This window comes from Lolium perenne, chromosome 6, assembly GCF_019359855.2.
Source record: "Lolium perenne isolate Kyuss_39 chromosome 6, Kyuss_2.0, whole genome shotgun sequence".
Classification (NCBI taxonomy): domain Eukaryota; kingdom Viridiplantae; phylum Streptophyta; class Magnoliopsida; order Poales; family Poaceae; genus Lolium; species Lolium perenne.
The window spans coordinates 168,864,660-168,892,402 of NC_067249.2; the positions used below are offsets into that span (position 1 = coordinate 168,864,660).

Below are 27,743 nucleotides of genomic sequence, written 5' to 3' on the forward strand. Positions count from 1 at the left end.
CTCTCCGTCCAAGCCGACTCATCATCTTCGTGCTCGTCTTCGTCCTCCTCCTGATCGCTATTCTCCCACTCACTACGGTCTTTCTGCTGCCCTTGAGCCGACCTCTTATCGGGATGCCCTTGCTCATCCCGAATGGCAGCTAGCGATGGCTGAGAAGATTGCTGCTCTTGAGCGTACTAGCACTTGGGATGTTGTCACTCCTCCTTCCTCTATTCGTCCCATCACCTGCAAGTGGGTCTACAAGATCAAGACTCGCTCTGATGGTTCTCTTGAGCGCTACAAGGCTCGTCTTGTCGCTCGGGGCTTTCAGCAGGAGCATGGCTGTGACTATGACGAGAACATTGCTCCAATGGCTCACATGACCACTGTTCGTACTCTTCTTGCCGTTGCTTCTGTTCGTCACTGGTCGGTCTCTCGGCTTGATGTGCAAAATGCTTTTCTTAACAATGAGTTGACTGAGGAGGTATCCATGCAACCAGCTCCTGGCTACTCTGTTCCCGATGGCATGGTCTGTCGTCTCCGGCGCTCTCTCTATGGCCATAAGCAAGCCCCTCGCGCCTGGTTTTAGCGTTTTGCCTCTGTGGTCACCGCTGCTGGTTTCGTCCCTAGCGCACATGAACCTGCGCTCTTTGTCCACACATTCTCTCGTCGTCGGACTCTGCTTTTTCTTTATGTTGATGACATCATCATCATAGGCGAGGACCCTGAGTACATCGCCTTTGTCAAGGCCCGTCTCCGTGATCAGTTTCTTATGACTGATCTTGGTCCTCTCCGCTACTTTCTTGGGCTCGAGGTTTCCTCTACCTCCGATGGCTTCTATATCTCCCAGGAGAAGTATATTCATGATCTTCTCACTCGTGCCGCTCTTGGCGATGAGCGCATTGTCGAGACTCCTATGGAGCTCAATGTCCGCCTCCGTTCCACTGATGGTGATCCTCTTTTGGACGCGACTTGCTATCGTCACTTGGTTGGGAGTCTTGTTGTAACATCCCAATTTTTCAAATTTTTCAAACATCATGCATTGCATTCATAAGCATCATGTCATCATTTAATTTTAGTGAAAATTTAAATTCAAATCCTATTTCAAAATCCCGAACCCCAAAATGGCAATATAGCCACATAGGCATGTATGCCAATTTTTGGTTTTATAAAAGATTTTTTGCTTGAAAAGTGGTGTCATAGTGAAGGCCTTTTCACAAGGTTTCCAACGACATCTTATTTATATTTTTCCGATTATTTTTAAGTGCTCAAAAGCTTTTTCAATTAAAAGAGAGAAATAGAAAAGAAGAAAAAAAATCGGCCGGCCGACTGGGCCGACCCAGCCAGCCACCAGCCCAGCCAGGCTAGCCCGCACCCAGCGCCCCGTCCCCAATCTCTGAACCGCCGCCACCTCCCTGTAGGCACGACGCGCGCACGTACAGAGGCCCCGGCCCCCTCTCAGCCCGAGCGTCCCTCCCCATATAGCCCCGCACCTCCTCTCTCATTTCCCCCTCTTATCCCTCTCTATTGTGCCCCTAGGCTGCCCCAATCTCTCGCCGGAGTTCGCCGGAGCTGCACCACCTCCATCCGCTCACCACGGCCGCCTCGGCCCGAACCACGCCGTGTCGCGGCTACCCCTAGCTCCTCCTCCGCGTGCCGCACCTCATCCATGCTTTTTCCCGAGCCGAGGACCACCAGAGCACCAACGCCGTGCACGTCTGAGCCGCCGCCGGCGAACTCGCCATCGCCGCCGCCACGTCAGCGCCTTGTCAGCCGCCACCTCGCCGCCACCTCAGCGCAACATGAGCCAACCCCCTTTTCTCTTTTCTTTTTAGTTTTTATTTTTCAATTAGGCAAACAGATCTGAGCCATAGGTTCTATGATGATCCAACGGCCGTGAGTAGTAATCCGCGACGAAGAGGTATCAGCCAGTAGCAGAGCGCCACATTTCAGGGACACACCCTAGTTTGCGTTTAATCTCGGTTTCGATAGTCCGCGCCTTGTAAAAATCACAACCGGAGTTCTGTATGTAAAAAATCACAAACCGCATATCGTTGGAATACTAAAAATATAAGGAACATTATGGAACAATAAAATGTGGACTTACAGAAGTTTGAAAACCATTCTTATTTAAATGCCTAACCGGAGTACTTTACCCGTAAAATGAGATCTACACACTCTTTTCGAGTGATTCTTTTTGCGTATGTTCACAAATGAAACCTCTGACCAGTAGCACCAAAACCATCATTTGTCTACTGTACCAAAACACCTTTTTTAATTAATGGTAGTTGCCCTTCGCTAGTGTGACATAGACGGTTCGCAATAATCCAACCAACCGTAAAACTTGACCATGGCATCATGCATGTAGTGACAACCAGAGAACAATAAATGAAGTGCACTTGTGTAAACCTCATATGCATCTCATGTCTATGTTTGTGCATTTTTTTCTTGCATTGTGCTTATGGTGCAATGTTATCGGTTTGTAGATTGTGATTGTGCCGACTGCAACGGTTGTGCTTGTGAAGATTGTACCAACTCTCCACCCTATCCAGGCAAGTGACACACACAAATGTCCCACCCAGTAGTCTAGCTACCCCTACCTGACTTACTTTGTCGCCATTAAATTTAGTTGTTGCTTAGCTATGCTATGAAATGATTTTGTTAGTGAGTTATGGAAAAACAACTAAGTTTAATGAATTACCTGGGTGGAATTGGTATTGCTTGGTTTATGTTGAGTGGTTGCACCGGAGTCATGTCTATGGCGGTCGTGTGCATTGCACTTGTGGACGGCCACCCAGGAACAAAGAGATAATAGACAACCTTGCTCATTAGCTTACCGTACAGCCACATGCTATATGGGCTCTGGCTTGACGGAGTATGTTGTGTGAACCTGGGCCCTACGCGACATGATGATGTAGGGGAATGTAAGTTGGAGCGGGTCCGTAGAGAAAGGTCTGGGTGATCACTTCGGAAAAATCTCGTCCTAGTCAACATCTGTCCATTTGAGCAAAATGTGCATCATGGAAGAAGAACAAACTAGGTCATGTGGGTAAATTTGTACAACCTCTCCAGAGTGTAAAACTAAGTACTTAGATGTGTCCCCGGTTACGGACAATTTGAGCGAACTGACAAGGATCCTGTTCGAAGATCTCCTCATTCCAATTTCTTAAATAAAATTTGATGGGTGGGCAGGTAATATGTCAATTGGTGCAAGTGACTATCGGCTAGCAGGTCCCGTGCCATCTCTATGGTCTGAGTCTGCAGGGGTAGGTCGCCCAAACAAAGTTGATCATATGCAATAGGAAGGCTCACTGATGTCTATCGGTGGTGTCAAGGCTCACTGATGTCTATCGGTGGTGTCCAGGTTCATTGATATCTATTAATGTGATGGCGCGTGATGCACACGTCCGTTGGGAACCCCAAGAGGAAGGTGTGATGCGCACAGCAGCAAGTTTTCCCTCAGAAAGAAACCAAGGTTATCGAACCAGTAGGAGATGAAGGCCACGTGAAGGTTGTTGGCGGAGGAGTGTAATGCGGCGCAACACCAGGGATTCCGGCGCCAACGTGGAACCTGCACAACACAATCAAAATACTTTGCCCCAACTTAACAGTGAGGTTGTCAATCTCACCGGCTTGCTGTAAACAAAGGATTAAACGTATGGTGTGGAGAATGATGTTTGTTTGCAAAGAACAGCAGAGAACAATGATTGCAGTAGATTGTATTTCAGATGTAAAAGAATGGACCGGGGTCCACAGTTCACTAGTGGTGTCTCTCCAATAAGATAAATAGCATGTTGGGTGAACAAATTACAGTTGAGCAATTGAAAAATAGAGAGGGCATAACAATGCACATACATATCATGATGACTAATATGAGATTTACTTAGGGCATTACGACAAAGAACATAGACCGCTATCCAGCATGCATCCATGTCTAAAAAGTCCACCTTCGGGTTAGCATCCGCACCCCTTCCAGTATTAAGTTGCAAACAACAGACAATTGCATTAAGTACTGTGCGTAATGTAAACAATACAAATATCCTTAGACAAAGCATTGATGTTTTATCCCTAGTGCCAACAGCACATCCATAACCTTAGAACTTTCTGTCACTGTCCCAGATTCAATGGAGGCATGAACCCACTATCGAGCATAAATACCCCCTCTAGGAGTTACAAGTATCAACTTGGCCAGAGCCTCTACTAGCAACGGAGAGCATGCAAGATCATAAACAACACATATATGATAGATCAATAATCAACTTGACATAATATTCCATATTCATCGGATCCCAACAAAAACAACATAGTATCAACTTGACATAGCCTCTACATAGCATTACAAATAGATGATCTTGATCATGATAGGCAGCTCACAAGATCTAAACATGATAGCACAAGAGGAGAAGACAACCATCTAGCTACTGCTATGGACCCATAGTCCAAGGATGAACTACTCACGCATCAGTCCGGAGGCGGGTATGGTGATGTAGAGCCCTCTGGTGATGATTCCCCTCTCCGGCAGGATGCCGGAGGCGATCTCCTGAATCCCCCGAGATGGGATTGGCGGCGGCGGCGTCTCTGGAACTTTTCTCGTATCGTGGCTCTCGGTACTAGGGTTTTCGCGACGGAGAGAATATATAGGCGAAGGGGCAGAGTCGGGGGACGCTCGAGGGGCCCACCCCATAGGGCGGCGCGGCCAGGGTGGGGCCGCGCCCCCCCTAGGGTGTGGCCGCCTCGTCGCCCCTCTTCGTCTCCTCTTCGGACTTCTGGAAGGCTCCGTGGAAAATAAGACCGTGGGCTTTTGTTTCGTCCAATTCCGAGAATATTTTCTGTGTATGATTTCTGAAACCAAAAACAGCAGAAAACAGGAACTGGCGCTTCGGCATCTTGTTAATAGGTTAGTGCCGGAAAATGCATCAAAATGATATAAAGTGTATATAAAACATGTGAGTATTGTCATAAAACTAGCATGGAACATAAGAAATTATAGATACGTTTGAGACGTATCATAATGGTACCGCTTAATTAGTATGAAAGAATTTTTTTGTCAAATGATAGGATAAAATTGGCTTTATGCAAATATGCCTGAGCTCTACCACCCAAATGTGCACTTAAGTGTTAGGTTGCCACTTGTGTCCACCATAGTGTCATCTTGCCAATACAATTCCAAATGTATTGACCTTCGGGCTGTAACGTTTATGTTGCAGGTTACTTCTCTAGCTGAAGATGTTTGTTTAGGTTCACGAGTCTTTGCAAAACATGTCTGCCTGTGGCTTCATGAAGGAAGATGGCTCCATGATGTCTATGCACGCTTCTATTCCTGTAGACAGTGTTGAGCCTCCAAGAGCAGAGGTTTGTAGAACAGCAGCAAGTTTCCCTTAAGTGAATCACCCAAGGTTTATCGAACTCAGGGAGGTAGAGGTCAAAGATATCCCTCTCAAACAACCCTGCAATTAAGATACAAGAAGTCTCTTGTATCCCCAACACACCTAATACACTTGTTAGACGTATAGGTTCACTAGTTCGGCGAAGAGATAGTGAAATACAAGTAATATGGATGATTATAAGTAGTAATTGCAATCTGAAATAAAAATGGCAGCAAGCGAACATGTAGCAGAACTTGTTGGAAACGGTGTTTCAATGCTTAGAAACAAGGCCTAGGGATCATACTTTCACTAGTGGACACTCTCAACAATGATCACATAATTGAATAAATAAATGCTACTCTCAAACACTCTCTTGTTGGATAACAAACACCATTCATTGTGTAGTGCTGCAAAAGCACACCTCAAGCCGGAGTAAACAAGCTCCACAACGTCATAAAGGAATCACACACGATGCGCACACTGTCACCATCACACCGTGGAGAGTGACTCAGGAGTTCATATTAAAGTAACCTCTAGAGTTCATAATAGACAAGAGTAACATCTACATATTTAACTAGATTACAAAGCTCATGATCACATAAATATCACACCATGGGAGAGAGAGATGAACCACATAGCTACCGGTAGAGCCCTCAGCCTCGGGGGAGAACTACTCCCTCCTCATCATGGGAGTCAGCAGCGGCGATGAAGATGGCGGTGGTTGATATGTCTCCAACGTATCGATAATTTCTAATGTTCCATGCCACTTTATTGATAATACCTATATGTTTTATGCATACTTTATGTCATATTTATGCATTTTCCGGCACTAACCTATTAACGAGATGCCGAAGAGCCAGTTGCTATTTTCTGCTGTTTTTGGTTTCAGAAATCCTAGTAAGGAAATATTCTCGGAATTGGACGAAATCAACGCCCAGGATCTTATTTTTCCACGAAGCTTCCAGAAGTCCGGAGAGGAAACGAAGTGGGGCGACGAGGTGCCCACACGCTAGGGCGGCGCGGCCCAAGCCCTGGCCGCGCCGGCCTATTGTGTGGGGCCCTCGTGGCGCCCCCTGACCTATCTCCTCCGCCTACTTAAGCCTTCGTCGATAATAACTCCAGTACCGAGAGCCACGATACGGAAAACCTTCCAGAGACGCCGCCGCCGCCAATCCCATCTCGGGGGATTCAGGAGATCGCCTCCGGCACCCTGCCGGAGAGGGGAATCATCTCCCGGAGGACTCTTCACCGCCATGGTCGCCTCCGGAGTGATGAGTGAGTAGTCTACCCATGGACTATGAGTCCATAGCAGTAGCTAGATGGTCGTCTTCTCCTAATTGTGCTATCATTGTTGGATCTTGTGAGCTGCCTAGCATGATCAAGATCATCTATCTGTAATGCTACATGTTGTGTTTGTTGGGATCCGATGAATATGGAATACTATGCTATGTTGATTATCAATCTATTATCTATGTGTTGTTTATGATCTTGCATGCTCTCCGTTACTAGTAGAGGCTCTGGCCAAGTTTTTGCTTGTAACTCCAAGAGGGAGTATTTATGCTCAATAGTGGGTTCATGCCTCCATTAAATCTGGGACAGTGACAGAAAGTTCTAAAGTTGTGGATGTGCTGTTGCCACTAGGAATAAAACATCGATGCTATGTCTAAGGATGTATGTGTTGATTACATTATGCACCATACTTAATGCAATTGTCTGTTGTTTGCAACTTAATACTGGAAGGGGTTCGGATGATAACCTGAAGGTGGACTTTTTAGGCATAGATGCATGCTGGATAGCGGTCTATGTACTTTGTCGTAATGCCCAATTAAATCTCACACTACTCATCATAACATGTATGTGCATGGTCATGCCCTCTTTATTTGTCAATTGCCCAACTGTAATTCGTTCACCCAACATGCTTATTCTTATGGGAGAGACGCCACTAGTGAACTGTGGACCTCGGTCCATTCTTAACATTGAATACAATCTACTGCAATACTTGTTCTACTGTTTTCTGCAAACAATCATCATCCACACTATACATCTAATCCTTTGTTACAGCAAGCCGGTGAGATTGACAACCTCACTGTTACGTTGGGACAAAGTACTTTGGTTGTGTTGTGCAGGTTCCACGTTGGCGCCGGAATCCCTAGTGTTGCGCCGCACTACACTCCGCCGCCATCAACCTTCAACGTGCTTCTTGACTCCTACTGGTTTGATAAACCTTGGTTTCTTACTGAGGGAAACTTACTGATGTACGCATCACACCTTCCACTTGGGGTTCCCAACGGTCGCGTGTTGTACGCATGTCAAGCTAAATTTCTGGCGCCGTTGCCGGGGAGATCAAGACACGCTGCAAGGGGAGTCTCCACCTCCAATCTCTTTACTTTGTTTTTGTCTTGCTTTGTTTTATTTACTACTTTGTTTGCTGCACTAAATCAAAACACAAAAAAATTAGTTGCTAGTTTTACTTTATTTGCTATCTTGTTTGCTATATTAAAAACACAAAAAATTTAGTTACTTGCATTTACTTTATATAGTTTGCTTTATTTACTATTGCTAAAATGGGTACTCCTGAAAATACTAAGTTGTGTGACTTCACAACCACAAATAATAATGATTTCTTATGCACACCTATTGCTCCACCTGCTACTACAGCAGAATTCTTTAAAATTAAACCTGCTTTACTGAATCTTGTTATGAGAGAGCAATTTTCTGGTGTTAGTTCTGATGATGCTGCTGCCCCTCTCAATAATTTTGTTGAACTATGTGAAATGCAAAAGTATAAGGATGTATATGGTGACATTATAAAATTAAAATTGTTTCTTTTCTCATTAAGAGGAAGAGCTAAAGATTGGTTGCTATCTCTGCCTAAGAATAGTATTGATTCATGGACTAAATGCAAGGATGCTTTTATTGGTAGATATTATCCTCCTGCTAAAATTATATCTTTGAGAAGTAGCATAATGAATTTTAAACAATTGGATAATGAGCATGTTGCCCAAGCATGGGAAAGAGTGAAATCTTTGGTTAAAAATTGCCCAACCCATGGACTGACTACTTGGATGATCATCCAAACCTTTTATGCAGGACTAAATTTTTCTTCGCGGAACCTATTGGATTCAGCTGCTGGAGGTACCTTTATGTCCATCACTCTAGGCGACGCAACAAAGCTTCTTGATAACATCATGATTAATTACTCTGAATGGCACACGGAAAGAGCTCCACAAGGTAAGAAGGTAAATTCTGTCGAAGAAACCTCTTCCTTGAGTGATAAGATTGATGCTATTATGTCTATGCTTGTGAATGGTAGGACAAATATTGATCCTAATAATATTCCGTTAGCTTCATTGGTTGCCCAAGAAGAACATGTTGATGTAAACTACATTGAAAATAATAATTTCAACAACAATGCTTACCAGAACAATTCTAGTAACAACTATAGGCCATATCCTTATAATAATGGCAACGGCTATGGTAATTCTTATGGGAATTCTTACAACAATAATAGGAATTCAGCCCCTGTACTTGAAGCTATGCTTAAAGAATTTATTAGTACACAAACTGCTTTTAACAAATCTGTTGAAGAAAAGCTTGGGAAAATTGATATACTTGCTTCGAAAGTCGATAGTCTTGCTGTTGATGTTGATCTTTTGAAATCGAAAGTTATGCCTAATGAAAATAATGATATTAAGTCATTTGCTACAGCAAATTCCATCCAAGTTAGAATTAATGAGAATATAAGATTGATGGCCGAATTGCGTGCTAGGTGGGAAAAAGAAGAAAATGCTAAAGAAGATAATTAGCTAAAGTTTGGACTATTACCACCACTAGTAATGCTAATGCTTCACATGTTGTTGCACCTCCTACTATTAATGGTAAAATAATTGGTGTTGGCAATGTTTCCACTTCTAATGCAAAGCGTGAAAAACTGCCTGAAACTGCTGAAACTGCCTGTGATAAAACTGCTGAAATTTTTTCCAACATTGGGGATAATGATCACATTGCTTTAGATTATAATGGTTTGGATTTTTATGATTGCCACATCTCTGAAGTTATAAAGTTCTTACAAAAACTTGCTAAGAGTCCTAATGCTAGTGCTATAAATTTGGCCTTTACAAAACATATTACAAATGCTCTCATAAAAGCTAGAGAAGAGAAATTAAATCGCGAAGCTTCTATTCCTAGGAAGTTAGAGGATGGTTGGGAGCCCATCATTAAGATGAAGGTCAATGACTTTGATTGTAATGCTTTATGTGATCTTGGTGCAAGTATTTCCGCTATGCCTAGAAAAATCTATAATATGCTTGACTTGCCACCATTGAAAAATTGTTATTTGGATGTTAATCTTGCTGATAATTCTACAAAGAAACCTTTGGGGAGAGTTGATAATGTTCGCATTACCGTTAACAATAACCTTGTCCCCGTTGATTTTGTTGTCTTGGATATCGAATGCAATGCATCTTGTCCCATTATATTGGGAAGACCTTTTCTTCGAATTGTTGGTGCTATCATTGATATGAAGGAAGGTAATATTAAATATCAATTTCCTCTCAAGAAAGGTATGGAACACTTCCCTAGAAAGAGAATGAAGTTACCTTTTGATTCTATCATTAGAACAAATTATGATGTTGATGCTTTGTCTCTTGATAATTGATACGTCTCCGACGTATCGATAATTTCTTATGTTCCATGCTTGTTTTATGACAATACCTACATGTTTTATACATACTTTATGATAATTTTATGTGTTTTCCGGAACTAACCTACTGACGAGATGCCGAAGTGCCAGTTCCTGTTTTCTGCTGTTTTTGGTTTCAGAAATCCTAGTAAGGAAATATTCTCGGAATTGGACGAAATCAATGCCCAGCATCAGAACACCCAGGAGGGACCAGAGGAGAGCCACAGGGCCACCACACAGGTGGCCGGCGCGGCCCAAGGGGGGGCGCGCCCCCCTATTGTGTGGCGCCCCCGTCAGCCTTCTGACTCCGACTCTTCACCTATATAAGCCTCCCTGACCTAAATCTTCGAGAGGAATAAGCCACGGTACGACAAACCATCCAGAGCCGCCGCCATCCAGAGCCTCCCTGACCTATATAAGCCACCGGAATTGGACGAAATCAACGCCCAGAGTTTTAGAATTGGACGAAGCTTCCAGAACACCCGAGAGTCGCCAGAGGGGGGCATCGACACCGCTACCATCTCCACCGCCATCTTCATCACCGCTGCTGTCTCCCATGAGGAGGGAGTAGTTCTCCATCGAGGCTAAGGGCTGTACCGGTAGCTATATGGTTCATCTCTCTCCTATGTACTTCAATACAATGATCTCATGAGCTGCCTTACATGATTGAGATTCATATGAGTTTTGTATCACTATTCATCTATGTGTTACTCTAGTGATGTTATTAAAGTAGTCTATTCCTCCTTCACGGTGTAATGGTGACAGTGTGTGCATCGTGTAGTACTTGGCATAGGTTATGATTGTAATCTCTTGTAGATTATGAAGTTAATTATTGCTATGATAGTATTGATGTGATCTATGCCTCCTTCATAGTGTGATGGTGACAGTGTGCATGCTATGTTAGTACTTGGTGTAATTGCAATGATCTATCATGCACTCTAAGGTTATTTAAACATGAATATCGAATATTGTGGAGCTTGCTAATTGAGGGTTCGTGTAATCCTACGCAATTAGTGGTGTTCATCATCCAACAAGAGAGTGTAGAGTATAGCATTTATCTATTCTGTTATGTGATCAATGTTGAGAGTGTCCACTAGTGAAAGTATAACCCCTAGGCCTTGTTCCTAAATACTGAAATCATCGCTTGTTTACTGTTCTACTGCATCTGTACTGCCTGCAATAATCCCACCATCAACCACATGCCAGTTGTAGCATCAAGCTATTTTCTGGTGCCGTTACTGCTGCTCATATACATTCATACCACCTGTATTTCACTATCTCTTCGCCGAACTAGTGCACCTATACATCTGACAAGTGTATTAGGTGTGTTGGGGACACAAGAGACTTCTTGCTTTGTGGTTGCAGGGTTGCATCAGAGGGATATCTTTGACCTCTTCCTCCCTGAGTTCGATAAACCTTGGGTGATCCACTTAAGGGAAACTTGCTGCTGTTCTACAAACCTCTGCTCTTGGAGGCCCAACACTGTCTACAAGAATAGAAGCACCCGTAGACATCAATAATACTTGATACACTTTCTGCGCCTAGCTGAAAGGCGTTAAAGAAAAGCGCTTATGGGAGACAACCCATGATTTTAGTACTGCACTTTTATTTTATATTTGAGTCTTGGAAGTTGTTACTACTGTAGCAACCTCTCCTTATCTTAGTTTTGTTGCATTGTTGTTGTGGGGACCCCGGACTAGCTGTCCGAAATACCCTGTTATGCATTCAACTCATGATCCCATGATCAGTGCACCGTGAGCACATAACCGAACTGAATATCCAGAATTACATCATCCATTACAGTACCGAATAAATAAGTCTTACAAAGCGGGGTCACATGACCCAGGCTTACATAAATGCCTCCACGGGCAAGTTCACAAAACACAGCAGCGGATACACATCAACGTCGTCGGGCCCAAGTCATGCCTTAGACCTATAGGCGTCCTACTTGGAGAGCGTCCTAGGTCGCATAGTCGTCATGATATCCTCCATCGTCTTCATAGTCCTCCTCATAGTCTGGCCAAGTTAATAGCCAGGGACAAAGCCGTAAGTACATTTGGAATTGTACTTGCAAACCATCATGAGAGGGGTGCAACATAATCTAACTAAAGGAGACAAGAGAGTAAAACTAGTTTCTCTTGTGGATATAGCATGAGGAAGAGAAATAGTTTCTCTTGTGGATATAGCATGTTCCAACAATAATTATTTACTTAGCATCCCGACTCCGCAAGTGAAGGGAACGCTATGATTCTCTTATGACATCTCTATATCTTTGTTAAAGAAGAGTTGCATTCTTTCATCTCAAGTGATGAATATGCGAGGGAAATCCTATGACATCTCTATATCTTTGTTAAAGAAGAGTTGCATTCTTTCATCTCAAGTGATGAATATGCGAGGGAAATCCTATGACATCTCTATATCTTTGTTAATGAAGAGTTGCATTCTTTCATCTCAAGTGATGAATATGCGAGAGAAATCCTATGACATCTCTATATCTTTGTTAAATAAGAGTTGCATTCTTTCATCTCAAGTGATGAATATGCGAGGGAAATCCTATGACATCTCTATATCTTTGCTAAAGAAGAGTTCCTCTGCAAGAACTATCTAGGAAAGGGTTCCCGCTTAGTCTCCTTTTTCCACGACCATCTCCATATGGTCAACACACACCCTTTTTCCGTACCTCATCGGTACCCAACCACACAACACTTTCTTTTCAAGACATTTGCTCAAAACAAAACGCAAGCCCCGGTAAAGGTAGACCATTGCAACCCGTCCATGACCGCGGACGCGGCTATTCGAATAGATTTAACTCTGCAGAGTTTGCGCACTTTCCCCACAAGAACTGATAAATCCGCCGGGATCATCCCCGGATCGTCATACGAAAGTATGCGAGACTCGGATAACCAGTCATAGTCTTTCGCCCGTCTCCACTGGCACAAGTCCTTCCCTGCGGGCTTACCCCTTCCCGGCACCCTGGCAGCATACCTCCTTTTGAGCGTATCTCCGGCGCCACGACAGAAGACCCTCAGTAATCGTCCGGCTATAGACAACTACAGTGTATTGCCTCCTTCAGAGCGCAACCCGGCGTCGGAGGTCATCGTGACCCTCCCTAGAGAGTTGTGAAGGGTGCTCATGCCAATTTCAACGGACTACGAACTAAGCCCGTGCCCACCTTGGATAATATGGTTGCGCGAATAAAGTTGGGCTGGTGTACACATATACGCAGTGCCCCATTTTTTTGAAAACACTTCTTTTCCCCCAACACCTCGGTTGCTCAACCAACCTTCATACACCACTTTCCCAAACGTCTTTATCAAGATCTTTTATTTTCATAAACCATACACTTGGGTTACTCACCCAAGGTTTTCATAAATATTTACAACAAGGTAAACCTTGAGGGGTTCCCATCCTATAGTTTCATGAGAAGGAACTACTATGGTTCCATGGCCGAGATGAAGATCATCATGCCATGAGAGTATATGTGGGTGGCAAAAGAAAAGGATCTCACTTGCTTAAGGTAAGCATGTAAGAAGATAATAAAGGGTGGATCAACTTTCAGTTTTGGTGGTGATATTATGCATCTAGGGTGGGGTAGGTGTATCACTCATTCAACAATCAAGGGGGTACACGGCATACTTCTCTCAATGTGAGAATTACACCAACATCATGACTAGGGTATCTCTACTCAACAAAGTGGGGTTGTGGAGTAAAACTCTAAATGGGAATAGTACATGCTCATGTTGAGCACTCAAGAATGCCCAAGGGAGTAGCACGGTAGTGACACCATGCATCCCTTCACGTGTGAATAAAAATGAAAGATCACCACAAGGAATTATTCCTATTACAACCATACATAGACCAACATAGAGAGATCATCACATAAAATAGATAAGATGCTTAGGGACATCAACAAATGACATCCAACCCACACCATTCAGAGTTCAAAGATGGCTTGCCTTGGTTGGCTTGTCCCTGGTCCTCCTCAAATTCTTCACCAAAGTCCTCCCCTTCCACTTCTCCCTCGTTTGTATCTAGCGTCGCAATTTAAACGGTACACACAATCAACACATAGCTCAAGAAACAAGAATAAATAAATGGAAAGGGAAAATATGCAGGGGAGTTGTTTGACAGTAACAAAACATGGTTTGGCCATTTTTATAAACAAGAAGTATCAAGGTTTAATTAAAAACATCAAACAATAGTCCTATCATTTTATGTGACACACATGCACTTATAACCAGAGAGGAAAACTTACTAACAGAGGATACTGGTATTTTTCCTGGATGCACAATAACAAAACAAGACTAACCCAATTGGAATCATTCAAAAATATGTATTTTTCAATTTTTAAGGTCCAATTTACTAACCAGAAACAGAGATCATGTTTCATTTATTAAAAATCGCACAAACATCCTAAAAATACAAGGCCAGTGGCATCTGAAAGGTAATTTCATACTGGTCCTAATGCAATTGGAATCACCTTAATCCGAGCTACCAATTTATTTTTATAAGCAAAACAGTACACTGGTCAGTTTGCAATTTTAATTTCTATTTAACGAATTTTCAAATTAATGAAATGGGCGGGAACGCCCTGGGCCGTGCAGTGCTGCGCAGATGGGCCGGCCCAGTGGGGCTCTCCGGTGGCCAGAAAAAAAAGAAAAAGGGAAAAAGGCCGGGGGCCCATGGCGGGCCAGGCAGGCCGACGTGGCCATGCACGCCGACGTGGCCGTGCATGCGCCATGCGCCCGCCCGATCTGGATCCGACGGCCCAGATCTGGCGCGTGCGTGACGTCGGAGGTGCTCGCCGGCACAGAGGAAGAAAGGGGGCGGCCAGGGGCTTACCGGCGGCTGGCGGTGGCGTGAATCGGTGCAGGTGGTGTGGTGGCGTAGGCGTGCGTCGGGTGCGTGCACGGGCGGCATCCAGGGGCGTCTGTTCCTCCTCTGGCGACATCAATGGCAGCATGGGCGGCGTCGGCTTGTCGTCGGCGTCGTCGTTCGGCCGCCGATCTGCGTGTCAGAGGCAGAGGGGCAGGGTGAGGACAAGCATGAGAGGGTACTGGTGTTGAGAGAGTGAGGAGAGGAGCGTCGGTGGCGTCGCGATGGTGACCACCTGCGCGTCACCCTCACGGTGACCACGGCGGGATGGCGTCGGGCAGTGGTGGCAGCGGCTCGAGCGGCCAGCGGTGGAGTGGGGCAGCCTAATGGCGCTGTGGAGGTGGGAGCTGAAGGGAGAGGGTGGCGTTTGGGGCGGGTTTTATAGGCAGGTAGAGGAGCGGTAGTGGCGTGGGCGGTGGCGTTGGCCAACGGGCACGCAAGGGCTGGCGTCACCAGCCGGCCCCACGGTGACGTCGCCCTGGTGGCGTCAGCGATGGGAGGGAGCCGAGGCGGTGGGAGGGCAGTCGAGGCTGATGGCGCGTCGTGCGAGGCGACGCCATCATGTCTCCTGCCAGCGTGGCGCGCGCGTGCGTTTAGGGCTAGGGTTTGGCGCGGGAGAGGGGTGCTGGTGAGGTTTTGGGCCAAAAGAGAGGGGGTGGTGCGAGGTAGGGTTGGGCCGGAGTGAAAGAGGGAGAGGTGGTGCTGTCCACGGCCCAAAAACAGAGAAGAAAAGAGAGGGAAGAGAGAAACAAAAAGAGAGGGGGAGGTTTCCCCTCTTGTCTCTCGGCCAAAACTCAAGAGAGAAAAGAGAGAAAAGAGAAAGGGGTAGGGGTGAAAAAGAGAGAGGCCATGCCCTGTGCAATGTGCCCAAGTGTGACAAGAAATCATGTGCACAAATGTGAACACATAAAATGACAATAAAAAGGTGATGATGGTGTTGGTGGTGCAACCCTAGGTGAAATGGTGGTGGGGTAGAGAAGGGGGTAGAGAGTTTCCCCCCATCCAAGGTGATGCTAACCACTCTAGGGTTAGGGTTTTTGAGGGGCAAAGTGCATTAGGGGTGGTGCCATTTAAACAAGTGGATCAAACCCTAAAAATTAGAGAGGGGTGTGTAAATCTTCCTAAGGGTGGGGTGACACACATAACACCAAGAAAAATATTTGAGTTAACCCAAGCAAGGATTCTAACCTACACTCAACCACAAGTGTTAAATAAAAAAAAAATTGTTGGCTCAAATTTTTAACTTGGAGAAATATGCAGGTTTTTGAAAAATGGGGTGTTACAAACCTTCCCCCCTTAAAAGAATCTCGTCCCGAGATTCCACGGCTAAGAGCTTGAACAGGTGTGGAAATTCTTGTCTCAGATAATCCTCCCTTTCCCATGTGGCTTCATCTTCGGAGTGGTTGCTCCACTGGACCTTGAAGAATTTAATCTTCCTCCGGCGGGTGACCCTAACGGTTTCATCCAGAATACGGATAGGGTTCTCTCTGTAGGTTAAGTCGTGATTGAGGTCGATGGCACGGTAATCAATATCCTTGAAAACTTCAGCCTTATTTGGTGCTTGGAGACATCTTCGAAGTTGTGAGACATGAAAGACGTCATGGAACTCTGACAACTCCGGAGGTAATTCAAGCTGGTAAGATACTTCACCTCTTCGTCCTAGCACCTTGAAAGGACCAATGTACCTAGACGCAGGCTTGCCTTTAACATGGAAACGTTTCATCCCTTTGAGAGGAGTTACCCTGAGATAGGCGAAATCTCCGGCTCCGAAAGTTAATTCTCGACGCTTGGAGTCAGCGTAGCTCTTCTGGCGGGACTGTGCAGCTTTCAGCCGGTCACGAATAAACTGGACTTGCTCCTCTGCTTCCCGAAGTATGTCTGGTCCGAACACTTGACTTTCTCCGGTCTCGGTCCAATTGAGAGGGGTTCTGCATCTTCTCCCATAGAGGGCTTCAAAAGGGGCCATCCGAAGACTGGCTTGATAACTGTTGTTATAGGAAAACTCTGCGAAGGGCAGGCAATCTTCCCACTTGGTTCCGTAAGCAAGAGCGCAAGCTCGGAGCATGTCCTCGAGGATTTGATTTACCCTTTCGGTCTGTCCTCCGGTTTGGGGATGGTAGGCGGTACTGAACGATAACTTGGCGCCCATAGCCTCGTGAAGCTTGTGCCAGAAACGAGAAGTGAACTGGGTGCCTCGATCCGACACGATAACCTTGGGAACGCCGTGAAGGCTAACTATACGGGAGATGTAGAGGTCGGCTAGCGCGCTCCCGCGATCGGTGGTCTTGACAGGCAGAAAATGAGCGACTTTAGTGAGACGATCAACTATCACCCAGATAGAATCATGTCCACGGTTAGATCTGGGAAGTCCGGTGATAAAGTCCATACCCACTTCTTCCCATTTCCATACAGGTATCTTCAAAGGTTGCAATAATCCGGCAGGGCGTTGGTGTTCAGCTTTAACTTTCTGGCAGACATCACATCGGGCGATAAAGAAGGCAATATCTCGCTTCATTCCATGCCACCAAAAGGTGTCTTTTAGATCTTGGTACATCTTAGATCCTCCCGGGTGAATAGAGTAGGGAGTATTATGGGCCTCCTCCATTATAAGATTCTTCAAATCAGGGATATTGGGTACGCAGAGGCGTCCATTGTACCACAGTACTCCGTTGGGGTCTATCGAAAATCCTTCTAGCTTTTCCCTACCCATGCGGCGTTTGATCCCTTCAATACTCTTATGCCCAACTTGGGCTTCCTTGATCTGATCTCGAAGGGTGGGTTTGGCTTCCATGGCAGCAAGGAATCCATGGCTAACCAATTCCAATCCGAATTCCTTGAATTCTTGATAGAGCATGGGTTGTTCGACTTTCAAACGGAAGTTAAGGGAACATGGTTCTCTGCTGAGGGCATCAGCAACTACATTAGCTTTTCCGGGGTGGTAATGGATACTAAGATCATAGTCCTTGATGAGCTCTATCCATCTCCTCTGTCGCATGTTCAACTCTCTCTGGGTGAAGATATACTTAAGGCTTTTGTGATCGGTGTAAATATCACACCTATTTCCTATGAGATAGTGGCGCCAAGTCTTGAGAGCATGAACCACTGCTGCTAATTCCAGGTCATGGGTGGGGTAATTGGCTTCGTGTGGTTTCAGCTGTCGAGAGAGATAAGAGATTACTTTTCCTTCTTGCATTAAGACACTTCCAAGACCAATTTTGGAAGCATCGCAATAGATCACAAAGTCCTTGGTGACGTCGGGCATGGTCAAGATGGGGGCTGTTACAAGTCGCCTTTTTAGTTCCTGAAAACTCTCTTCACATTTTTCCGTCCATTCAAACTTCTTACCCTTTTTAAGCAGAAGGGTCATTGGCTTGGCGATGCTTGAGAATCCTTCAACGAACTTGCGGTAGTATCCCGCCAATCCGAGGAAAGACCTCACTTCCATAACATTCTGTTATCACCAGATTTTGGACAAATCCAGAGGTGGGCCGTTAGAGAGATGGGCTTGGAAGATTACACGTGGAAGATCTTTGAAGCGGCCTTGCACGGAGAATTTGGGCTAGTTTGCCCGTGTATCTTTAGTTATAGTAGATTATATCTTAGATCAAAAGTTAGAGTTTGTATCGTGCACGATGGGATATTCCCACGTTAGAAAGTCCCCTGGACTATAAATATGTATCTAGGGTTTATGGAATAAACAACAACTCACGTTCAACCCAAAACAAACCAATCTCGGCGCATCGCCAACTCCTTCGTCTCGAGGGTTTCTACCAGGTAAGCGACATGCTGCCTAGATCGCATCTTGCGATCTAGGCAGCACAAGCTCCACGTTGTTCATGCGTTGCTCGTACTGAAGCGTCTTTGATGGCGAGCAACGTAGTTATCATAGATGTGTTAGGGTTAGCATAGTTCTTCGTATAACATGCTTACGTAGTGCGACCCTTGCATATCTAGCCGCCCTCACACCTATCTCAGGTGTGGGGGCGGCACCCCGCTTGATCATCGTTTAGTAGATCTGATCCGTTACGATTGCTCCTTGTTCTACAAGGATTAGTTTAATATCTGCAATAGTTAGGCCTTACAAAGGGGGGGAGGATCCAGCGGCACGTAGGGTGGCGTTCGCAAGTCCTAAACAGGATGTTCCGATGATCAACTTCATGTTGGTTTTTAGGCCTTGTTTAGGATCGGCTTATGATCACCGTGCGTGGCCGCGAGGCCCAACCTGGAGTAGGATGATCCGATTATGCGGTGAAAACCCTAAATCGTCGTAGATCTCATTAGCTTTATCTTGATCAAGCAGGATCACCAAGTATTCGTGCACCCCGTACGAATCATGGGTGGATCGGCTCTTTGAGCCGATTCACAGGATAACCTGAGAGCCGATCGAGGCTCGTATTTAATGTTTACGTGTATGCCATGCAGGAAACTAAGCGAGGCATCCCCATCACCTTCCTGACCAGGTATAGGTCAGGTGGCACGCCCTTGCACTTCGCATCGCCGCATGTGACCAGAAGACCATTGCGGGCCGTCGCTCGGAGGGGTCTCAGCCAGCCGCAGCTCTAGGCTCTTCCCGGCTCTACCGTGTTGATTCGCCGCTGCCCGCCGGTGGGTTTTGGCAGTCAACACATTCTGGCACGCCCGGTGGGACAATCGTCTACATCAACCACATCGCCATCTACATCTGAGATGGCGGACGGCACGCCAGTCACCTACGAGGAGCTGCCTGACAAGCTCAAGAAGAGATATGACGAGATCAAGGTCACCCTCGAAGCCGACCTCATCGGCTCTTTTCAGGTTCCCATGGCATCAGATGGAAGGGATTCTCACCGCAAGGTGCACTCGATGGGATAGATCTCTCTGCCCCGTCGGAGGAACGCACCAGGGGCCTGCGGCAGGAGATCAACTACTTGGTGGCTCACTCGCTACACCGCCACTCTGAAAACTTGGTCAACGTGTTGGAGCGTCTCGCTCTGCGCGTGATCCAGGAGATCATGAGCCACCAGTACTCGCCGTCAGGACCAGCTCTCGGGACGCATCAGGGAGAGTTGCCACTCCAGTCCCGTCCACCGCTGCCATATGCGTTGGCAGCACCAGCTGAAGTGCCGGCTACACCGGCATTCGTCGTCTACAAGATCGGTGGTGACTCTAGTGACTACCAGTTCTTGGCTGAGGCGCCTAAGGAGATCCCTCAAGGATACGCGTGCACGTATGTGCCAGATTGTGGCAACTGGGCACTCTCAAACCAGGCCACAACATCAGGGACTCCGGCGAACACAGGAGGAACGTCAGCGACAGAGCTTGAGAAGCAGACGTGGCTAACTAAGTACGCCACCCCGACGAAACTCCAGAGCCCAGCTCCTGCAGTTGGCTCAGAGCTGGAAAAGCAAACATGGCTGGCTAAGTACGCTACCCCGGTGAATCTTCAGAGTGCAACTCCTGCAGCCAGCACAGCGGATCAGATCAGTACCATACTGAGAGACCAGTTCGGCATGGTGCCGAAGAGAAGGGCAATCGGCTATTCCAAGCCGTACCCCGACGAGTACGAGATGATCCCGCTGCCACCTAAATATCGGCTCCCTGACTTCTCCAAATTCAGTGGATCAGATGGCTCCAGCTCCATCGAGCACGTCGGCCGATATTTGGCGCAACTAGGACCGGCTTCAGTGTCGGATCAGCTACGCGTGAGGCTCTTTTCACAGTCCCTCACGGGATCGGCTTTTGGATGGTACACCTCTTTGCCAGCAAACTCCATCCGGTCTTGGAAGCAATTGGAAGAACAGTTCCATATGCAATACCATTCAGAAGCTTCCGAGTCCAGCATTGCCGATCTAGCACAACTACGTCAGAAGCGCGGAGAAACGGTGACAGAGTACATCCAGCGCTTCAGGAATCTTAGGAACCGATGTTATTCGGTTCGTATAACTGAAAAGGAAGCAGTCGAGTTGGCAGTAGCTGGCCTTGCAACACAGCTCAAGGACATGGCCTCCCAAGCAGATTATCCCTCGCTGGCGCACATGGTTCAGAAATTATCGGCATATGAACAGCGCCACCCGGACCTGTACCAAGACAAGTTCAAGCGTGCAGTAGTCCTGGTCGATGCGGAGGAAGACGAAGTTCCTGCGGGAGACCAAGAAGTAGCAGTGGCTGAGTGGACTCGGGGAGGAACCCCCGTGTCCTGCAAATGGGTAAAGCCACCAGGGCCGCCCAGGGGATTTGATTTTGACGTGACCAAGACTGAACAAATCTTTGACCTCCTGCTCAAGGAGAAACAGTTGACGATTCCTGAAGGTCTCAAGTTCCCCACGGCGCAAGAGCTGAACGGAAAGCCATATTGCAAATTCCACAACTCGCTCTCCCATGCCACCAACGACTGCAGGGTATGGCGTCAGCACATCCAAGCGGCGATAGAGAAGGGACGTCTAATTTTCAACCAGTACGCCATGAAGGTCGACACCCAACCCTTCCCCGCCGTTAACATGGTGGAAGTCACCTACCCTGAGGGTTGCCAGCCAGGTCTCTCATTCAGCATCAACATGGTAGGACCTGGGAACCACTCTGGCAAAGATGGAGATGAGGGCAGCTGCTCTCATAGCAAGGATACAGAGGAGGCCGCTCCACGCGATCGGCTCCATCATGATGGCAAGCGCTACGTCACAGAGGGAGAAGTGAAGAACATAAGATCTCAACGACCCCTCTCTGATCACCTCCTCAACAAATATGTGAGTCAGTACGACCAACGCCGACGGTCCAACTATGATGATAAAGGAGATCGTCTGGCTAGAGAAGCCAGAAGACATCGTCGGCATGATCGCGATGAGGAGGAGCACGAGCGCCGTGCCACGGACAAGCCGAGGGAGCAAGATGACAACGCCAGACACTGGGACTGCCCTTTCTTCAGACACTGCTGGGATTCAGGAATGAGCCGATTGCCCACAATCGGCAATTGCCCAGAATGCAACAAGAAGAAGAAGGAGGCAGCCAACGTATCTGTGTTCGAGCGCTTAGGGCCTCTCCCGCCACAAAGCAAACGCGCTGAGTCACCTCGTTGGGCAGATCTTGAGGATTTCGAAGACGAGGGACTAGAAGAAGAAGAAGACAGGTACCACCGTCCAAGCTGGTGCCCTGACGGACTCAGCCGTTCACAAAAACGCAGGGTTCAGCGGTTGCGCGGCCTGGAGGAAGCCGAAAGGTTATACCTGCATACGCTAAGGAAGGCACGGCCTGATCTGGCTGCAAAAGTTCAGCGAGCCCTGGATGAAGAGGGTCGTCCACAAAGAATGGAGTGGCGTCCCAAGCAAAAGAAAGCCGATGATGAAACATCGGCTGGCACAAACATGGTGCTTGTCTTGCCGACAGAGCTTAGTGCTCCACGATTATACGACGCACTCAAGGTGGACGACAGCAGGCGCATCAAGTCAGAGGTTGGGTTGGTTTTATCCAGCCTGACCGAGTAGCAAGATTAAACCAATGAGCAAACCGGGCGAGGCTGATCCTTGTGATCGGCCCCATAAATTATGAAGGAACATCACAGAACCTTCAGTCAGCGCTCCAATAGATATGGAGGCCGATTCCAGCAATCAGCCAAAATTTATGTCCACCACATATTTAACACGTATTCTGCTTGTGTTCAGCAATGATCTACTGAGCAGCGGCCACGTCGGCAGATGAAAGGCAGCATGGATCTTTGTGAAGCCGACGTGCAAGTACAGGGCCCTGGCTAAACCATAGAAGCCGATACCTGCAGTCATTTGGCAAATATCGGCTCGGGGGGCATCTAGTCAGATGAACATGTGCAGGTAAACACGTGCAGACATGCGTGTAGTGGAACATTGGAGGCCGATTAAGAAAAATCGGCCAAATAAAAAAAAATCAGCCGATGCAGATATGTGGCCATCGACTCTGGTACAGTCACACAAGACCAAGACCGGCTGGTTATATGCTCAAAGTGCACATCGACATCGACAGTCAGTGCGGGGGAGGAGCCGATCTGACCAAGGCGCGAAGTAGACCGAAGGAGCTCGGGGGGCAGTTCACCCTGAAGGTTCTCTGCTTTGGGGAGCCGATTTGGTGAAATTGGCTAACTCTGCATAGGCGGCACATTCGGCTGATCCATTACCGTTCTCGCCTCGACTGAGACTCGGGGGGCAGCTGGTTGGTGGCTGCTCTGTTTTGGAAAGCCGATTGGAGTCGCATCGACTGGCCCTGCATTGTGATCTCCTCTGAATCGGGATAGGAGGCCGTCAGCTTTTGTTTGTTACAAGTTTGGACCGTCCTGTCGCTGCAAGAGGAGGAAAGGGACTAGATTCTCAAAATAGCCGATGAGTAGTCATCGGCTAAGGGATTGCGGAAAATTATGGTCAGACACCAAATCGCAGCCTGAAACTGAGAACTTCTTGGCCTACGAGCTAATCGACATGAGAGTTCGGCTTCATGGGCGTCCAAAAGAAAAGAAATCCGATACATTGCTATCGGTCTTGACGTGACAGGCGGAAGGAATGAAATTGGAGCAATTGAAGGATGAATCAAAAGAACAATTTCATTAATTCAGAGGAGCGGCTTTACAAGAAAGAGCCGATGGCTCTCAAAAGAGGGATCTAGTGCCTAGCGCACTGCTACTACTAGTCCTGTTCTACTAGTCGTCGCTGTCCTCGTCGTCACCGCCGTCGATGTCGTCGGCGTCGCTCCCAGGGAGCTCCTCGTCGCTGCTACCCCAGCCCGTGGCCGGAGCCTCTTCCTCCTCGTCATCATCATCGTCCTCGCTGTCCGCCCAGGAGCGGAAGCGCTTGGTTGGCGGGTACCCGGCGGAAGAGGAAGATTCATCTTCCTCCTCCTCTTCTCCTTCTTCATCATCGTCTTCATCTTCGCTATCCGCCCACATGCGGGAGCGCTTCTTCGGCGGGAGCTTGGCGGAGGGGAAGGCCTTGGCCTTCGCTACCTCTCCTTCTTTCTTCTCATTGTCGGGGGAGAGGGGGTTCATCTTGGAGTGAAGGTTGTCCTTGTTCTTCTTCTTCGGCAAGGATTGGGGGAAGAGGTTTGAGAAGGAGGAGGAAGAGGAAGACATGGCTGAGGGAGAAGAGGGTTTTTTGGGTGCCGATGGCTGGAACAGAGGAAGGGGATGAAGAAAGCTAATCGATCGGCACAGTTAAATAATGAGAAGCCTGGTGGAAATTTAATGTCATTACAGTTTCCAAGGGGATGACGCCAGAGCTATCGAATTTTGCAGAGAAGCTGAGAAGACAGGGCATAATGATAACGGATACTGCAACAACTCTGCTCTGCCACGACATGACCCGACGAAGGAAAGCATGATGATTTTGGAAAAAATTATTTCCAAAACCAGGGGGGCATGTGTTATCACCAGATTTTGGACAAATCCAGAGGTGGGCCGTTAGAGAGATGGGCTTGGAAGATTACACGTGGAAGATCTTTGAAGCGGCCTTGCACGGAGAATTTGGGCTAGTTTGCCCGTGTATCTTTAGTTATAGTAGATTATATCTTAGATCAAAAGTTAGAGTTTGTATCGTGCACGATGGGATATTCCCACGTTAGAAAGTCCCCTGGACTATAAATATGTATCTAGGGTTTATGGAATAAACAACAACTCACGTTCAACCCAAAACAAACCAATCTCGGCGCATCGCCAACTCCTTCGTCTCGAGGGTTTCTACCAGGTAAGCGACATGCTGCCTAGATCGCATCTTGCGATCTAGGCAGCACAAGCTCCACGTTGTTCATGCGTTGCTCGTACTGAAGCGTCTTTGATGGCGAGCAACGTAGTTATCATAGATGTGTTAGGGTTAGCATAGTTCTTCGTATAACATGCTTACGTAGTGCGACCCTTGCATATCTAGCCGCCCTCACACCTATCTCAGGTGTGGGGGTGGCACCCCGCTTGATCATCGTTCAGTAGATCTGATCCGTTACGATTGCTCCTTGTTCTACAAGGATTAGTTTAATATCTGCAATAGTTAGGCCTTACAAAGGGGGGGAGGATCCAGCGGCACGTAGGGTGGCGTTCGCAAGTCCTAAACAGGATGTTCCGATGATCAACTTCATGTTGGTTTTTAGGCCTTGTTTAGGATCGGCTTATGATCACCGTGCGTGGCCGCGAGGCCCAACCTGGAGTAGGATGATCCGATTATGCGGTGAAAACCCTAAATCGTCGTAGATCTCATTAGCTTTATCTTGATCAAGCAGGATCACCAAGTATTCGTGCACCCCGTATGAATCATGGGTGGATCGGCTCTTTGAGCCGATTCACAGGATAACCTGAGAGCCGATCGAGGCTCGTATTTAATGTTTACGTGTATGCCATGCAGGAAACTAAGCGAGGCATCCCCATCACCTTCCTGACCAGGTATAGGTCAGGTGGCACGCCCTTGCACTTCGCATCGCCGCGTGTGACCAGAAGAGCATTGCGGGCCGTCGCTCGGAGGGGTCTCAGCCAGCCGCAGCTCTAGGCTCTTCCCGGCTCTACCGTGTTGATTCGCCGCTGCCCGCCGGTGGGTTTTGGCAGTCAACACATTCTTAGGGGGTTGTCGGTCCACAATAGACTTGATCAAAGAGGGATCGACAGAGAGTCCTCCAGCAGACAAGACGTGGCCAAGAAATCCAACTTCCTTGAGCCAAAACTGACACTTACTAAACTTTGCATAAAGTTGGTGTTGCCGAAGGGTACCCAAGACTAGTCGCAGGTGCTCTTCATGCTCTTCCTCAGTTTTAGAGTAGACCAAAATGTCATCGATGAACACTACCACAAATTTGTCTAGGTATTCCATGAAGACCTTGTTCATGAGGTTCATGAAGTAGGCAGGGGCATTGGTGAGTCCAAACGACATTACGGTGTACTCATACAGCCCGTAACGGGTGGTGAAAGCAGTCTTGGGAATGTCGGATTCTCTTACTTTGAGTTGATGGTACCCGGTGCGAAGGTCGATTTTGGAGAAAACCTTTGCTCCGTTCATCTGATCGAATAAATCATCGATCTTGGGCAGGGGGTACTTATTTTTAATGGTTACTTCATTAAGTCTTCGATAGTCCACACACAAGCAAATGGTTCCGTCTCTTTTGTCCACGAAGATCACAGGCGATCCCCATGGTGATGCACTCGGCCTGATCAGTCCTTTGGCCAACAGATCATCCAACTGTCGCTTCAACTCGATCAATTCTTGGGGATTCATACGGTAAGGTCTCTGGGCTATGGGGGCAGTTCCTGGGATTAGTTCTATGATGAACTCAATGTCTCGGTCAGGGGGCATACCGGGCAATTCTTCCGGAAAAACATCGGGGTACTCGCAGACAACAGGAACTTGTTCGAGGTTGGGTCCAGAGATGCTTTTCTTGCAGAAGGCTTTGGATGAGTGTATGGTGGCGGTGTATTTTACTGGTAGGCCTTGATCATTGGTTAAGGTAATAGATTTTTGGACGCAGTCAATGTGTCCCTTATACTTGGTCATCCAGTTCATTCCAAGAATTACCTCTAAACCTTGTGCTCCTAAAACAATAAGATCAGATTGGAAGGGTACTCCTTGTATGACTATCGGAACGTTTAGACAAGACATCCGGGTTTTAGCAGTGGAACCCGGGATTTGAACTAACATGAGGCGTCTCATGGCAGTCGGTTTCATCCCACTTTTCTTAACGAACGGTTCGGTAACGAAAGAATGAGATGCGCCGGAATCAAAAAGGACTCGGGCGGGAGTGGAGTTGACTAGAGACGTACCCATCACGATATCCGGAGCTTCCTCCGCCTCTTCAGCGCTAGCATGGTTCAGGTGTCCATGGGCGGCATTGGCCTGCTTCTTGACCACTGGCTTCTTTCCTGACGCGGTCCTAGCTTGAGCTTGAGGGGGTCTTGGGGCATTGGCGCGTTGAGGTGTCCTCATCTTGGTAGGACACTCACGAGAGAAGTGTCCAGGCTTCCCACAAGCGAAACACCCATCGCCTTGAGGGCGAGCTGGCAGATTGGGGCGGGGATTGGTATTGAACCCTCCAGAACGGGGCTGCGGAGCTGAACGATTGGGGGCATAGTTGTTGGAGTGATAAGCTGGTGCTGGCGAAGGGTTCCTCTGGGGTGGGTTGGCGGGTCTTGATGGGGGCGGATTGCGGTACTTGGGATTGCTGGGTCCACCCTGTTGCTGTAGCATCTTGTGCTTTCTGGTTTCAATGGCAGCCTTACGCTTAGACTCCACCATAATGGCGGCATCCACTAGCGCCTCTAGGTCTGGGTAGGGTACAGCCACAAGGATGCTCTGGATTTCCTCAAGCAGGCCATTCATGAAACGGTCGCGCTTCTTCTCATCGGTGTCCGTGTCTTGAGGGGCGTACCTTGCTAAGGTGTTAAACTTGTCAAGGTAGTCCACCACATTGGAGTTGTTCTGCTTCAGATTGAAGAATTCATCCCGCTTCATCTTGATTAACCCTGTTGGAATGTGAGCCTTGCGGAACTTGGCGGTGAACTCTTCCCAGTTAATGACATGATCAGGAGCTTGCATGGCCTTGACGTTCTCCCACCATGCTCGCGCAGGTCCAGCGAGGAAGTGAGTGGCGAGGAGAACTTTCTCATTGTCTCCCACAGCAGCGACTTCCAAGTTGTTTTCAATGGTGCGGAGCCAATCGTCTGCGTCGAGGGGAGCAGTACACTTGGAGAACACGGGTGGGTTGGTGTTCTGGAAATCCCGAAGGCGTGATCTTGGCGCTTCTTCGCCGTGTCCTTCTCCTTCTTCATTGTTGCGGTTTCCCGTGGCGGCTTGAGCGATTTGCCGAAGCGCGGCGATGTTAGCTTCACTCTCCTGGCGGGCACGCTGGCGGTCCTCCATCAAGAGGCGCAAGATCTGAGCCAT

At 47.5% G+C, this 27,743-nt stretch overlaps 1 protein-coding gene across 1 annotated transcript; it reads right to left on the bottom strand.

Moving 5' to 3' along the window:
• Positions 1–139: 139 nt before the first annotated feature.
• LOC139832552 (uncharacterized) lies at positions 140–27,743 on the bottom strand. The gene is made up of 4 exons (XM_071822334.1): positions 26,624–27,743; positions 25,656–26,395; positions 16,319–17,908; positions 140–976 (listed from the first exon to the last, which is right to left on the bottom strand). Exons 1-4 carry the CDS (start codon positions 27,741–27,743, stop codon positions 140–142), a joined length of 4,287 nt encoding a protein of 1,428 aa, XP_071678435.1.

Coding starts and splice junctions, on each gene's coding strand:
- LOC139832552 (XM_071822334.1), bottom strand. CDS start 27,743: ATGGCTCAGATCTTGCGCCTCTTGATGGAGGACCGCCAGCGTGCCCGC. Junction 26,396..26,623: donor AGCTCCGGATATCGTGATGG/GTACGTCTCTAG, acceptor TTATTGTTTTAG/GAGCACAAGGTTTAGAGGTA. Junction 17,909..25,655: donor AATACCTAGACAAATTTGTG/GTAGTGTTCATC, acceptor ATCTTCACCCAG/AGAGAGTTGAACATGCGACA.